We start from the raw sequence: 15,590 nt of genomic DNA on the forward strand, positions 1-15,590 counted from the left end.
TAAAACTGATAATGATGTGAGCACAGAAAAGACATTTGTGGTTATTTCATTATAAATGTTATGTTATATTTGTCTGACTTACAAGTGCCTCTTTGATTTAATTGTAAACAAGATGACTGAAATGATCAAAATCAATGTCAAACTGGCCAAAACACTCAATTTCAGTGGGGGTTGAATAATTTTGAACACAACTGTAAGTAGATAAATACTGTATTTTTCAGAATATAAGATGCACCGAAGTTTAGAGGACCAAAACCAAAGGAAAAAAAATTATACTAAACCTGGTGCGTCTATAGTGCAGGGGTGTCTTATGGATCTTACAAACCCCTCCCCCTCCAAGCTCTCCCTATCTAGGCAGAATTCTAAAATAAAGATAAGGGTGCACCACCAAATAACTGCAGTTCTAAAACACCTATGACAGATGGGAGCAAGCAGGCCGAGCCGCAAAAACATTGAGTCCAAAAATACTGTACATAGCAAAGTTATGGTCACAACTGCAAGAGTGCAAAGGAGTATCCCCTAAACCTATTCCAGTTGTGCCTCCCAACTACAACCATGACTCACTGAAGTGCACATCGCAGGAGGCCTGCACATACATACACAGGACCAATAGACAGGATAGAAAGGACCAGCCCTGTACACATACTGCATACAGACCACACTCTCAGGCCTCGTTCACATTAGATATGTTGCCCTCCGTATTTCGGCAACATGTGCAGGAGGCAGACATGCAAGAACATCAGAAGTACATAGACTGCACTGTCTGATGTTCACATTACATGGGTTGCGTACCAGTGCGGTGCGCAAACGCATGCTGCATGCATTTTTTGGGAAAATGCGCGGCTTACCCATTCACTGCGGTAAACGGATCAGCCACGAAATGCATGGAAACGTGTGATCGTACGCGTTGCATTCCGATCTCACGGCCATCTGCGTGTGATGATGTGAACGAGGCCCCACTGGCAAGCTGCAGATGAAATAGACTAAAGGCTGTGACCCATCCTGTCCAACACAGCCCATCATTTCTCCAAAGAGGTAGCGCTCTCAGCTCTTCTTAATTTACAAATAGATATTCCAAGAGGCAAGGCGCTCACGGCCCTTGATAGGTCTATAAGCTATGAATTAAAACAACCTTGAAAATGATACAGAGTATATTTGGTACAACACAAATCTTATTCCATAAAGTCCTTTTAGCAAGTCCATAAACTAGCATCCGCACAGTAGTTGTTATGCTTCCATACAGGTATAATCTTCAACAATAGGCAAGACAGAGATGGCCACCACCAACACCCTTTGTGTGCCACTCACCGCTCTTTCTGACCAAAAAGGTCAATACACGCCTTGGGACAGTTCCCGGGTCGTCCCCCACCTCTTAGATCAATTCACCTCTCCGATCAACAATATCTCCTTTCAGGGATGATTCTTCTATTAACCACCTCGGATGCCCCTGATGAGTCACTGTGTGACGAAATAGATAGGGCGGAGCCTGATGCGGAAGCGGACAAGCACACTACGAAGTGGCGTGGCGGCGAGACGGACCTAGAAGGGGAGTCCCGGTACACTGAGCGCGCGGCGGTGTCCAGGAGTGAGCCCAGGAGGTCGGAAGCCTGCCAGCCTAGGCCACCTATACGGGGGAGAGCCCGTTGCAAAAACAATAGTTACTCACCGGGTATAGTTCTTTCTAGTGATCCTCTGGGACAAGACTCCGAGATATCCACGCCCCTTCCAGGAAATATTTCAATCCCTCCCCTATAAAAGAAAGGCCATGAGAATCTCCCCTCAGTCTTAAATAATAACTGTCTAGAACTCTTCCTTTCACTTATTTATACTATGAACCACTCCATACAAAGTACAGAATTAATCTATTATACCCCAATCGGGTGGGACTCTTGTCCCAGAGGATCACTAGAAAGAACGTTACCCGGTGAGTAACTATTGTTTTATCCAGTGATCCTCTGGGACAAGACTCCGAGATGATAAGCAAGAATCAAACCTCAGGGTGGGTAGCAGCCTTCAGGACCTTACGACCAAAGGCTTGCTGTTGTTCTGATAACACATCCAACTTATAATGTTTCACAAAAGTGTTAAAACTTGACCACGTAGCGGCTTTGCAAATCTGCTCCGGGGTAGCACCAGAATTATGTGCCCAGGATGATGCTACTGCTCTAGTTGAATGTGCCGTGAAGGACAACGGGAGTTCCAGGTTCAACAAAGAATAAGACATATTAATAGCTTTCTTAATCCATCTAGATATAGTAGATTTGGATGCAGTGCAACCTTTATTCTTACCCCCAAATAGGACAAACAAGGAATCCGACTTCCTAAATTCTGAAGTAGTCTTGATATAGTGTAAAATACACCTTCTAACATCTACTAGGTACAGATCTTTATCCTTTTTCCCCCCCTGGATACTAAAGGAAGGAATAACAATAGATTGAGATCTATGGTATTTGGACACCACCTTGGGAAGAAACCCTGGGTCTGTCTGCAAAACTAATCTGTCTCCTAAATCCTGAAAATATGGAGGCTTACAAGATAACGCTTGTATCTCACTGACCCTCCTAGCTGTAGATATGGAGGTGAGGAACACGGTTTTAATTGTAACATGCAATAAATCACTCTGGTCCAATGGTTCAAATGGAGTCCTGGATAACCCTTTTAGCACTGACGGTAGATCCCACGGGGACACATTAGGTGCTTTTGTTGGAACCTGTCTACTAATAGCTTTAAAAAATCTTACCACCAAGTCCTCTCCAGCTAATTTTTTACCTGTCATGGCAGCCAAGGCTGAAACCTGCACTTTTAATGTGCTGACCGATAAACCTTTTTCCCAACCTTCCTGCAAAAAATCCAATAATGCTGGAATAGAAAAAGAATCATAGGAGGAAGAATCTAACCAATGAAAAAAAGTTTTCCAATACTTAATATACATACTTCTGGTAGAATCCTTTCTACTTTTCAATAAAGTTTGAATAACTCTACTGGAAAGTCCCTTGCTCTTAAGCCAAACTACCTCAGGATCCATGCTGCTAGTTTTAACTTTTCCACCTCCGGATGCCAAAGCTTTCCTTGGTACAGTAGATCTTTCCTGTCCGGCAACCTCAGAGGAGGTTCCACAGCTAACTTTTTTAGAATTGAGAACCAACTTCTTTTTGGCCAAAGCGGCGCAATCAGAATTAATGGGGCTTGAATCTCCTTCCATTTTTTGATGACTAATGGAATGAGAGGCAGAGGAGGAAAAGCAAACGCCAGAGGAAAGTTCCATACTTGTGACAGCGCATCTATCCCCCAAGGCTCGTCCCTTGGATTTATCGAGCAAAAAACTGGCAGAAGAGCATTCTGCTTCGTCGCAAAAAGATCGATTGAAGGAACACCCCAGACATCTGAAATCAGAGCAAAAACCTGTCTGTTCAGGGCCCATTCTCCCGGAAGAACAGCATTCCTGCTTAGCTTGTCCGCGTCTAGATTCTGAAGACCCTTCAGATGAAGAGCTTTCAGAGATAGCACATTCACCTGGGCCCAAGTACAGATTTCCTTTGCCTCCTCTTGCAACCATTCCGACCTCGTGCCCCCTTGCTTGTTTATATATGCCACAGTGGTGGAATTGTCTGACCTCACCATAACATGTTTGTTTTGTACAATCTTTTGTGCTTGAATGAGAGCCAACTTTACTGCCCTCAATTCTTTCCGATTGGACGAGAATTTTTTCTCTTCCTGATTCCACTGTCCCTGAAAGGCCTGATGCTCCACGTGAGCACCCCACCCCCAAGCACTGGCATCTGTTGTGATAGTTACTTCTCTGGGGTATACCCATAAGTTCCCCTGGGACAGATTTCCCTTGTTCAGCCACCAGTCCAAATCCCGGATGACTGTTAAGGGAAGCATCACTTCCTGATCCAAGTTCCGCTGAGATCTGTCCCAGTTCTTTAATAGAAAAGATTGAAGCAGCCTTTGGTGTGCCAAAGCCCACTGAACTGCTGGAGCTGTGGAAGACAAAAGTCCCAGAGTTCTCATTATCACTCTTAAAGAAACTTTTGGGTTCCTTTGTAGACCGGTTATTTCGTTCATAACCTTGTCTATCTTCTCCTGTGGCAAAAACATCTTTTGAACTGACGTGTCTACCATCATTCCTAAAAATTTTATCGTTTGAGTTGGTATCAATACAGATTTGTCTCGATTTACCAACCACCCCAGATCTGCCAGATACCTCAAAGAAGTCTCTAGATGTGCCTTCAAAAGCTCCACTGAATCTGCAAAAATCAAAATATCGTCGAGATAAAAAATCACCTGGATAGCTTGCTCCCGGAGAGGAACTAACGCTTCCGCCATAATTTTTGTAAAAATGCGAGGTGCTGAACTGATCCCGAAGGGAAGGCAAGTAAATTGGAAGTGACACAGAGTGCCTTCTAGAGATACGGCAAACCTGAGGTATTTCTGTGAATATGGGTGAATGGGAACATGCCAATATGCATCCTGCAGATCCAAATTGACCATGAATGACTCTGCTTCCAACCGATTTCTGATAGAATAAATCGATTCCATCCTGAATCGTTTGTACTTGACCAACGGATTTAATTTCTTTAAGTTGAGAATTAACCGGAATTTCCCCGACGGTTTCTTTACCAGAAACACGGAAGAGTAGAACCCCCTTCCCTGTTCCGACCGAACGACTGGAATGATCACTTTCTGATCTACCATGACTTTCAGAATTCGAGACAATTCCTGTGACATTGCCGCATCTACCGGATTTCTTGCTATCATAAATCTGTTGGGAGGAACAGAATTGAACTCTATTCGATAACCCATTTTCACAATTGCGCAAATGTATGGGCTGGCGACTGAATTTCTCCACACCTCGCTGAAGTTCTTCAGTCGACCCCCCACTTGATGGTCATTGGGGTTTTTTATTATCCTGGGGCTTGATAAGAAAACCCCCCTTACCATTTTTGTTAAAGGACCATCCTTTCCTTTTAGACTGTCCTTGACGCTGATTACGTGGCCTATTGAAAGGACGTTTGGTAGGCTGCGTAACCTTTTTCTTTGGAAAGACCTTTTTACTAGAAGTCCTTTCCAAAGTAGCATCCAATTAAGGCCCAAATAACAGATTACCTGTAAAAGGGACTGAACATAACCTGGATTTTGAAGTGATACTTCCTTCCCAAGTTTTAAGCCAAACTGATCTTCTAGTAACATTGGCTAACCCAGCTGCTCTCGCTGTATACTTGATGCTTTCTGCTGATGCATCTGCCAGGTAGCTAGTGCCTTTAAAAAGTAATTCTAAGGCCTCCAGAAGTTCTTCCTTAGAAGCCCCCTCCTGAATCTTATATTTAAATTGATCCAACCACAACAACATGGTTCTTGATACACACGTAGAAGCTATAGTCGGCCTAAAAATAGCCGAAATAGCCTCCCATGTACGTTTTGAAAAAGCGTCCGTCTTCCGATCTAACAGATCTTTTAAAGAGCCTAAATCTTCAAAGGCCAACTCTCCCTCTTTAACCATCTGAGAAAAGGGCGTATCAAGTTTAGGACATTTACCCCATAAATTAACCTCCTCTTCACTAAACGGGAATCTTCTCTTCATTCCTTTAGAAAAAACAAATTTTTTATCAGGCTCGGTCCACTCCTTTAGGATAGACTGGCGAATAGACTTATGAACTGGAAAAACAATGCCTTCACTGTCTTGCCACCCTTCATAGAGTTTATCATGAGGAGTTAACGAATCTGAATTCCCTTTATCAATCTGTAAGCTATCAATAATAGCATCAATAAGGCCCTCTGTGTCCTCTACTTTAAATTTTAATTTAGACGGGGTGTCTTTAAATTCCTCTGCACTATCATGGGAATCTGAACCCACCTCCCCTTCTGAAGTAGAAGAAACTGCTGCTACAGGGGCTTCTGGTTTAGATTGTGTCTTAGTTTCAGCCAAAGAAGATTTAAACTGTTTAATAGTATCAGCCATTTCCTGTCTAAAGGCTCTTATTGTATCCTTGACAGAGAGGCCATCCTCTGCTAAAACCTTCTTAGAGCAGGGTTTGCAGAGTGTCTTTTCCCATTCAGCTGGCAGTCGTGCATTGCATACTGGGCACTTTCTCTTGGATCCATCTTTTGCCTGCAAAACATGATCCAAACAGCCCATTTAGAATGGAAAAAATTGCCCAGATAGTTCTAAGTATTTTACTATTGCTGCAAAAAAATACCTTAGAAGGACCAGCACCTTCCTCCCCCGGAGCCACAGACATTGCGACTGTCCTGTTCGCTCCTCAGAGCTAGAATGAGAGGAAGCCGGCGCGTCCCACCGCCTCCCTTATACTAACCCCGCCCTGGTTTCCGCCGGAAGTGACGTCAGCGGTAGCCGCGCGCGCGGCTATAAAACTTCCCCAGAACAGACCCGATGGATCTTCTGTTCCACTGACGCTGTCTCCAGCTGCGTGCAAGACAGCCCACCGCCACCTCCAACCAGGCCGGAGGGATCGAGGACACCATCCCGTTTTCTCCCTCCTCTTAAGGGAGCAAACACGAGGCAAGGTAATAAACCTTGATGCTGCCAGACTGACCAACTCAGTCTCAGCAGCCCCCTCTACAAGGTTCCCCAGGCCCTACCTACCATAGACCTGGTTCACCCGAGGGAAAGAAACCTCCTTCTCGCGCAGGAAATATTTCAAACTGAGGGGAGATTCTCATGGCCTTTCTTTTATAGGGGAGGGATTGAAATATTTCCTGGAAGGGGCGTGGATATCTCGGAGTCTTGTCCCAGAGGATCACTGGATAAAAACTCTGAGCGATATTTAACCATTGGACCATGTGAGTGTTTCTGTTACTTTTAATAAACAATTTTAAAACGGTATTATACTATGTGGAGTTTGTTCCTCTGAGGTGGTTAATAGAAGAATCATCCCTGAAAGGAGATATTGTTGATCGGAGAGGTGAATTGATCTAAGAGGTGGGGGACGACCCGGGAACTGTCCCAAGGCGTGTATTGACCTTTTTGGTCAGAAAGAGCGGTGAGTGGCACACAAAGGGTGTTGGTGGTGGCCATCTCTGTCTTGCCTATTGTTGAAGATTATACCTGTATGGAAGCATAACAACTACTGTGCGGATGCTAGTTTATGGACTTGCTAAAAGGACTTTATGGAATAAGATTTGTGTTGTACCAAATATACTCTGTATCATTTTCAAGGTTGTTTTAATTCATAGCTTATAGACCTATCAAGGGCCGTGAGCGCCTTGCCTCTTGGAATATCTACAGCCCATCATTTGGTAGCCACTCAGGTACTCACAGCTGCTCATGCCAGAGCGAAAAACGTGACAGCATCCAGGAAACCGCTCCCAGCTGCAGAAGCAGGACACAATAGGAGAGTTTGAGCCCCGCCTCTCCATGCAAGTAACAAGCCCCACTGGCCTGATGGCTGCAAGCAGGAGGGGACACAGCGTTGGCTGGATCGGTGATGGATTCCCCTAATACAGGAGCCATAGCAGGCGTCCAAGCCAGTTAGCAGGTGGGTGTGTGGCCAGGTGACTGAGCTGACATCCAAGCGAGTGGGCATGCTGCCGGCCCAGTGAATGAGCTGGTGTACAGGCGGATGCGTGGCCAATTTAGCAGGTGAGCGGGTGACCAATTGAGCTGGAGGGCATGAGGCGCAGTGAGTAAACAGAGGTCTGTGAGAGCGAGGAGCCTGGAGATTGAGAAAGTGAGTGTGCGGGCGGGAGTACATTGCAGCTATGGTGACATGGGGACCAATCCGAATTGTATTCAGAATATAAGACACATTGGCCTCAATTCACTAAGCTTATCCCCTGTCTTTAATAATGTTTCTAGAGTTATCACCATGGTGATGAGGCATGTAGTATTCAGGAAACTTTTTACCTCAGGCAAACCTAAAGTTAACTCTTCTGTCTTTAAGTTAACTCTTCAATCCTTAAAATAACTCCAGAATTCTAGACAGGCTGTTAATTAACTGCATGTGAAATCTACAGAGGAGGTAACATAAGGAATGAAGAGATAAGATAAATCTGTCACTGTGCGGTGGCAAGTTTACTCTTGCCTTATTATCTCCAGCATGATCTTAGTGAATTGAGGGCAATGGGAACCTGAGGTGAGAGGAATGTGGAGGCTGCCATCTTCATTCTCTAGTAGATATTGCCAGTTGCCTGGCTTCTGTGCTGATGCTCCGCCTCTAATACTGTAAAGGTTCCCATACATCTAGCGCTTCTGGCGGCCGATCAACCAATCTCTCTGATCAAAGAGATCTATTGGCAGACATAAATCGCAGGGTGATTCCCGATAAATAAGCTTTTCACTGGGGCTGATTTAGTATAATTTACGCTAGAACTGCACTCATCCTTTCCAGCAGCCCTGACTTCTGCCAGACTGAAAGCAGAGACAGGAACAGGAAGGGATGGAGGGTGACCTCTGACTTCTCACCAGGTCATGCTGCTCCTGCATCTGCCGGATCTTGTTGCCGTATTTCTGATCCACCTGCTTCAGCTCCACCACCAGAGACTCACAGCGCTCGCTCAGACCTTTCTTGTCATCGATCAGCTGCAGAGACAAGGGGACACAGCGCAGGGGTGACATTGCAGGAAAGACACCACAAGACAAAAGCAAAACTTACTGTAAAGTTTATGTACAGCAGCACCTTGTGGAAATAGAAGACCCTTTCATATAGGATTTCATATTCTATTAGTAAAAATGATGCAATACGGAATAGCTATAAAATACAACCTCTTTCACCAGTCCACCCACATGAACTAAAGGTGCGGGGAAATAAGGGTGCAAAGTAACCTTCTTAGTAGTGATGGGAATTCCGGCTCTTCTTGGAGAATCTGCTCTTCTGAATCGGCTCCCATTAAAGAGCCGGCTCTTACGGCTCTCAATCGGCTCTATATTAAATTGCACTAGATGCCACTCAGAATCGGAGTAAAATCCCCGCCCCCGTCTCCATGACAACTCCAGACTGCTTCTCTGGCTCCGGCAACCCCCCCCCCCCTGCTACTGCTCTGCTCCGCCCCATACACTCCTACAAGCTGCACGAGGAGGACTACATCTCTCAGCATGCCTCAGCGCCCTTTATTACACAGCAAAGCAGAGCTGTGTGGGGCGGCTGAGGCATCGGCTCTTTCAAAACTGAGAGCCGGCTCTTGTCGTTCGCAGCAAAGAGCCGGCTCGTTCGCGAACGACCCATTACTACTTCTTAGTAAAATATTATTAAATACAGATATTTTACTATAAAAAAACATGAAATATCGATATTAACAATATTTTACTATGTCCAAAACTAACCCTACCCTCACAAAGTACCCCCCACCCCCCACCACCACTGCTAACCCTTAAAGAGAGCCCAAGGTGGATCTTTGGGGGCAGATGGGACACAGAGCCAAGTTCTCTGCCTAATGACATGGCTCTGTGTCCCCCAACCGCTGCACTATAGCACCCCGAGTTTAGAAACAAGATTTGTCGCCAATTCGGAGATAAACAGAGGGGAGAGGAATTCCCTGTTTACAACGCCCGCCAGGGTAGGCAAAAAAAAAAAAAAGTGCAGTAAAAATGTTAGGAAAAAAAGTGCTTATTTGTTACAATAATTATGTATACATGATTTAGTCAGTGTTTGCCCATTGTAAAATCTTTTAAATCCCTGATTTACATTCTGACATTTATCACATGGCGAGATTTTTACTGCAGGCAGGTGATGTCTGTGGAAGGAGATGATGCATTTTTGGCAGTTGGAAACAGCTGTCATTTCCCTCAATGCAACAATGCTCCCACAGTGTGACATCAGCACCCTGATGCTGACATCACACTGTGGGAGGGGTTTCACCGCAATATCAGCCATACAGAGCCCCCTGATGATCTGTTTGAGAGAAGGTAAAGATTTCTCATGTAAAAGGGGATATCAGCTACTGATTGGGATGAAGTTCAATCCTTGGTTACGGTTTCTGATTAACCTCCTTGCCGGTTATCCCGAGCTCAGCTCGGGGTAACCTGCGCAGGAGGATATCTCAGGCCCCGCTGGGCCGATTTGCATAATTTTTTTTTTGTTACAAGCAGCTAGCACTTTGCTAGCTGCTTGTAACTTCCGATCGCCGCCGATCCGCCGCAATCCGCCGAGTCGCTCCCCCCCGCCCCAGAGCCCTGCGCTGCCTGGCCAATCAGTGCCAGGCAGCGTTGAGGGGCGGATCGGGATTCCCTATGACGTCCCGACGTCCATGACGTCGGTGACGTCATCCCGCCCCGTCGCCATGGCGACCGGGGAAGCCCTGCAGGAAATCCCGTTCTCAACGGGATTCCCTGCATACTCTGATCGCCGAACGCGATCGGAGTGGGTGGGGGGATGCCGCCGCTTAGCGGCTATCATGTAGTGAGCCCTTGGCTCGCTACATGATTTAAAAAAAAAAATTTAAAAAAATGTGCGGCGCTGCCTCCTTGCCGGATTTTTTTAGACCGGCAAGGAGGTTAAAGGACCACTATTGCGAAAAAAAGCAGGTAGTTAAAATCTGACAGGTTTTGGGCCAGTTCATTAGAGAAAAGATAACTAGGTCTCCACCTGGATTTTGTGCAAATAGCTTGTGTTTTATTCACATCATGTACACTTGATAAAGGCCGTGAGGGGCTGAAACGTTGTGTTTCTGTGCTATGATGTGAATAAAACACAAGCTATTTGCACAAAATCCAGGTGGAGACCCAGTTACCTTTTCCCTAATGTGACAGTTGCTGACACCACGTTGGATCCTGGTGTATACTGGTTGACTCCCTGGTGATAAACGCTGTGGTTGAGCTGGAGGTCTGCTGCTGCTGTTTGGGCCAGTCCATCTCCTCATGGGGGATTATCAGCTTTTTCTTTGTTTTTAACAGCATTTCCTGAACAGCAGTTGCAAAGTCTAACGGACAAAATAGTGTGCAAGTGAGTAGGGAGGCTGGCTGGTACATTACTATTTTGCCAGTTAAACTGCTGTTCAGGAAATGCTGTTGAAAACAAAGAAAACCCAGGGAATCCCTCATTAGGAGATAGACTGGCCCAAAACCTGTCGGTAAATGCTTACTTTTTTTGCGATAGTGGTCCTTTAAGCAAGCAATCTTAACACCACTAATCATAAAACCTTCTTTGGACTCTACAGCCCCTTCTAATTACCGTCCAGTCTCCCGCCTTCCCTTTGCCTCCAAACTGCTGGAAAACCACATCTATTCTGAACTCTTTGACTTCTTGTCTACTGTCTCCTTGTAAGACTCCCTCCAGTCTGGATTCCAATCTCACCATTCCACTGAAACAGTCCTCACTAAAGTTGCAAACGACCTTCTCATTGCAAATCCAAAGGCCAATTTTCTGTACTAATACTCCTCAACCTTTCCTCTGCCTTTGGAGAAGCAGAGAGTGATCGAAAGTGTCAAACACTTGTCACTGGGTGTCAAGGGCCTAGCACATCTTGGATTGTCTCCTACCTGTCTGGACGCTCTTTCACTGTCTCCTATTCCAACATTAACTCCTCTTCATGCCCACTATCTGTTGGTGTACCACAAGGCCCTGGTCTGTATTCTAGGACCTATTCTCAATCTACACTCATGGCCTGGGACAATCCACTCTTCTGGTTTCCAATATCACCTTTATGCTGATGGCACTCAAATCTTTCTCTCAGCTCCTGACCTCTCCACACTTATCTCAAGTCCCCGACTGTCTAGCTGCTGTTTCTGCATTCAGGTCATTCCGTTTCCTCAAACTTAACTTGAGCAAAACAGATTGTAATATTTCCTCTGTCTCTCTCTTCTCTCCCGCCTACAGTTACAATGAATGTTGAGAATACCCCAATAATCTCAACTCCTAAAGCTCACTGTCTGGGGGTATCTCTGGACTCTGATATAATTTCAAACACATTAACAACCTCCTGCTACTTTAATCTAAAAAAATATCTCCAGAATTCATCCCTTCCTCTCACTAGAACCTCTTATTCCCTGTCTTGATGACTGTAACACCCTTCTCTGTGGCCTACCAACGAACAAACTGGCATCTCTCCGGTTCCTACTGAACTCTGCTGCTCGTCTCATCCACCTCTCCTCTCGCTCCTCTGATGCAGCTCCTCTCTGTCAATCTCTCCATTGGCTGCCAATCAACCAAACAATACAGAACTTCTAACATTATTATACAAAGCTCTACATAGGCTACCCCCTTCATACTTTTCCTTAAATAGTGGCTAGATGGTGTACTGGTAAAGAGCTCTACCTCTGACACAGAAGACTGGAGTTTAAAACTCTCCAGCCAGCACCTATTCAGTAAGGAGACTCCCTAACACTGCTACTGCCTATAGAGCGCGCCCTAGTGGCTGCAACTCTGGCACTTTGAATCTGCCAGGAGAAAAGCACAATTTAAATGTGCTGTGTCTTGTGTTATTAATCTCTAGATATCATTCACCCCAGAACCTTTCCTCCGCCCAAGACACCCTCTATCCAGCTTGGTCACTTTCTCTGATGCATTCAGGGCTTCTCATAAGTGTCACCTCTCCTTTGGAAGTCTCTCACACAACCGGTCTGTCTTGCTACAAGCCTGAAAATTTTCAAATGTACCCTCAAGTTTCAGACAGGCTTATAATTTTATAATTTGCTAAAGCTAGAATTTAAAGCTCATTTGCTAACCCCTTTATCTACTCCCCCAGTGTCTCAGCCCTATAGATTGTAAGCATGCAAGGGCAGGAACATTAGTTTCCTGTTTCTGTGCATTTCATTAGGGTCCGTTTCCACTAGTGTTGTGGATGTGATGCGACCATAGCATCCAGCCGCAAGCACATCCAGCAGCCGGCCGGATATCCAGATGCGTCGTCATGCAGTTTCCCATGGGCGGCAATGTGGAATCGCATATGTGCTGAAGAAAACTGCAGCAGGCTATCCATAATTTCCCCCGCATCACTTAGGTAAATTCGTGTGAATGGAAACTACTCCATGGACGTGTATTGGCTGCATTTTCCTTGCGGTGCGCACCGTGTGCAGTGGAAAAGGGCCCTGAAAGGAACATGTATCAGTATTGGTGATGGTTTTCACATTACACTGTCTGTATCTGTACTTGGTGTCACTGGTTGTCCCGAATGTACAGTGTCTTGAACTGCTCACGAATCTATGCTCCCCAGTATTTTATGAATTTGTACATTATACAACACTACGGAAGATATTTGCGCTATCTGAATCAAAAAAATTAACAATAATAGGATCTTGTCTTCTTGTTCAAAATGAAATGCCTGTAATTTCAGGACAGTGGGTGGAGCTGTGCAAAGCATTCCTCTCTGAGATGCAAAATGTTTTGAGTGGATACAGGATTATGCAGATCTTGCTCGCAAATGTGGCTTGAAATTGCACCAATCGCAATTCTGCCAAGGTGGAATTTGGTTGATCCATTTTCAAGCTGTAAAACATTTGCATCCAAGATCTGCATAAACTTGTATCAACAACTCGGAAGAATTTGCAACTCATCGACCATCCCCGGCAGAAAGGAATGCATGGCTCCAAATTACGCATTGTAGGCATTTTTCTACATCACTTCCCACTCCACCCCCCCATCCCCATGGCAACAGAACACGCTGCTAGTCTGCACAATGTCAGCCCCACAATGTTGCTTGAACAATCACGGCCAGGCGAGTGTGTACGAACTGTAACATGACGGCATACACCAAGGGACCCATACTTTTTTTGTCAAGGGCCGGGTCAACATACTTCAGACTGCTGGGGGGCCGGAACATACATAAAATGTTGAAAAACATTACATTAAATCTATGTATTGATTCCCCCTCAATCATGCCCGGACTAACCAGCAAGCTCATGGTGACCCAGAACTCATTGGAGTGTGTTAGGGACTACAATGGTCCTAAAAGCCCCCTTACTAAGATGTTAAGAAAAACAAAAGTTTGCTTTCCTAAAACATAAAGAATTTGTGATAATTCAGGTTGGAGTGAGCTTGAGATGTCTCCCAGAGCATCACTGCTGAATATATGCAAATTAACCATTGTACCCTTAGTAGCTAAACACACCTCCAGAACCGCTGGAATGCAATGATGTGTCAGCTTGTTAATTTGTACAGAGCCATATTAATCCAACATGCATACAGGCTGTTTCGGATTGTTTGATCCTCATCAGTGCATGGCATGGATTAATTTGGCTCTATGGAGTAGGGCTTGTGAATCCGAGAGGTACAGACTAACCAGCAAGCTCATGGTGACCCAGAACTCATTGGAGTGTGTAAGGGACTACAATGGTCCTAAAAGCCCCCTTACTAAGATGTTGAGAAAAACAAAAGTTTGCTTTCCTAAAACAGAAAGAATTTGCGATAATTCAGGTTGGAGTGAGCTCGAGATGTCTCCCAGAGCAACAATGCTGAATATATGCAAATTAACCAATGTACCCTTAGAAGCTATCTCTATGAGCTTGCTGGTTAGTCTGTACCTCTCGGATTTACAAGCCCTACTCCATAGAGCCAAATTAATCCATGCCATGCACTGATGAGGATCAAACAATCCGAAACAGTCTGTATGCATGTTGGATTATTATGGCTCTGTACAAATTAACAAGCTGACACATCATTGCATTCCAGCGGTTCTGGATTATCGCAAATTCTTTCTGTTTTAGGAAATCATGCCCGGAGGAGACCTCCATGCAGCAGCCATTCAGTCATGTGCACCTGAAGAACGTCTTTGTGCACCAGACAGTGAAGCATACCCAGATGACAGCCTGCCGTCCAGTCGGACAACAGTGTCACCTGATGCAGAATTGGATTGGAAGCCAGGCAATTACTGCTCGCTGGCTTCTACAGTATGTGGATGGGTGGTGCCAGCACTGCTATTGAATATATGGGCCGCCGATATTTAAAGGTGCAATGAGCTGCATTTATAAGTTGTCCATTTTGTGTTTGTGGGGCCAGTGTAAAAGCATCGGCGGGCTGCATTCGGTCCCGCGGGCCTTAGTTGGAGGACCACTGGTATACACAGACTGATGCATCTCACACAGAGGAACTAGCTGCTCAGCTCTGGACCTGTCATTGGTGGTGGTACCTGGTCAATGAAGGTCAGGTGTCTCTGGATGGTGGCCTCGTACTGTTCACTCTGCTGCTTCAGCTGATAGCCCAGCTCCTTCTCTGTCTGCTTCACATGGCGGACGGTCAGCTCTCGCTGCTGGGCCTGCAGGGAGGAGGAGGAGGAGAAGGTAAAGAGGCACCCCGATACAGGACAAATTCCCTTACTGATGCAAGCTCTGCCATTCTCCTGGCTACTCAAGACAAGACAAACAACATTTATATCCCCCTTTTCTCCTGGCGGACCCAAAGCCCCAAAGGTGCAGACACTACAGGCAGTAGCAGTGTTAGGGAGGCTTGCCCAAGGTCTCCTTATTGAATAGATGCTGGCTTACTGAAAAGGAAGAGCCCTCAATCAGTATGCTACCTGGCCCCTACTCATGACTGAAGCCCATCTCCTCATGGGGGGTTCACAGGGATTTATTTATTTTCAAAATGCACTTAGTGAATGGCAGTTGCTCCATCTAACTGCCAAAAAATTGTACGGAGAGCAGGGAGGTTGGCCAGCATCTTTGTATAAATCTTTTTCAGGGAGTGTCTTTATAAAGA

The 15,590-nt window shown here is 45.4% G+C and overlaps 1 protein-coding gene across 10 annotated transcripts in view; it reads right to left on the reverse strand.

Moving 5' to 3' along the window:
- Positions 1-15,590, reverse strand: part of CEP131 (centrosomal protein 131) — a 165,009-nt gene that overhangs the window by 67,642 nt on the left and 81,777 nt on the right. For 9 of the 10 annotated variants that reach the window (XM_068263336.1, XM_068263332.1, XM_068263331.1 and 6 more), the window contains 2 exons: positions 15,022-15,147; positions 8,426-8,542 (listed from right to left, as the gene is read on the reverse strand). In XM_068263336.1, the coding sequence (XP_068119437.1) occupies positions 8,426-8,542; positions 15,022-15,147 (243 nt within the window). The remainder of the gene's footprint in view (positions 1-8,425; positions 8,543-15,021; positions 15,148-15,590) is intronic. The other variant, XM_068263337.1, reaches the window with a different exon arrangement.

This window comes from Hyperolius riggenbachi, chromosome 12 (assembly GCF_040937935.1).
Source record: "Hyperolius riggenbachi isolate aHypRig1 chromosome 12, aHypRig1.pri, whole genome shotgun sequence".
Classification (NCBI taxonomy): domain Eukaryota; kingdom Metazoa; phylum Chordata; class Amphibia; order Anura; family Hyperoliidae; genus Hyperolius; species Hyperolius riggenbachi.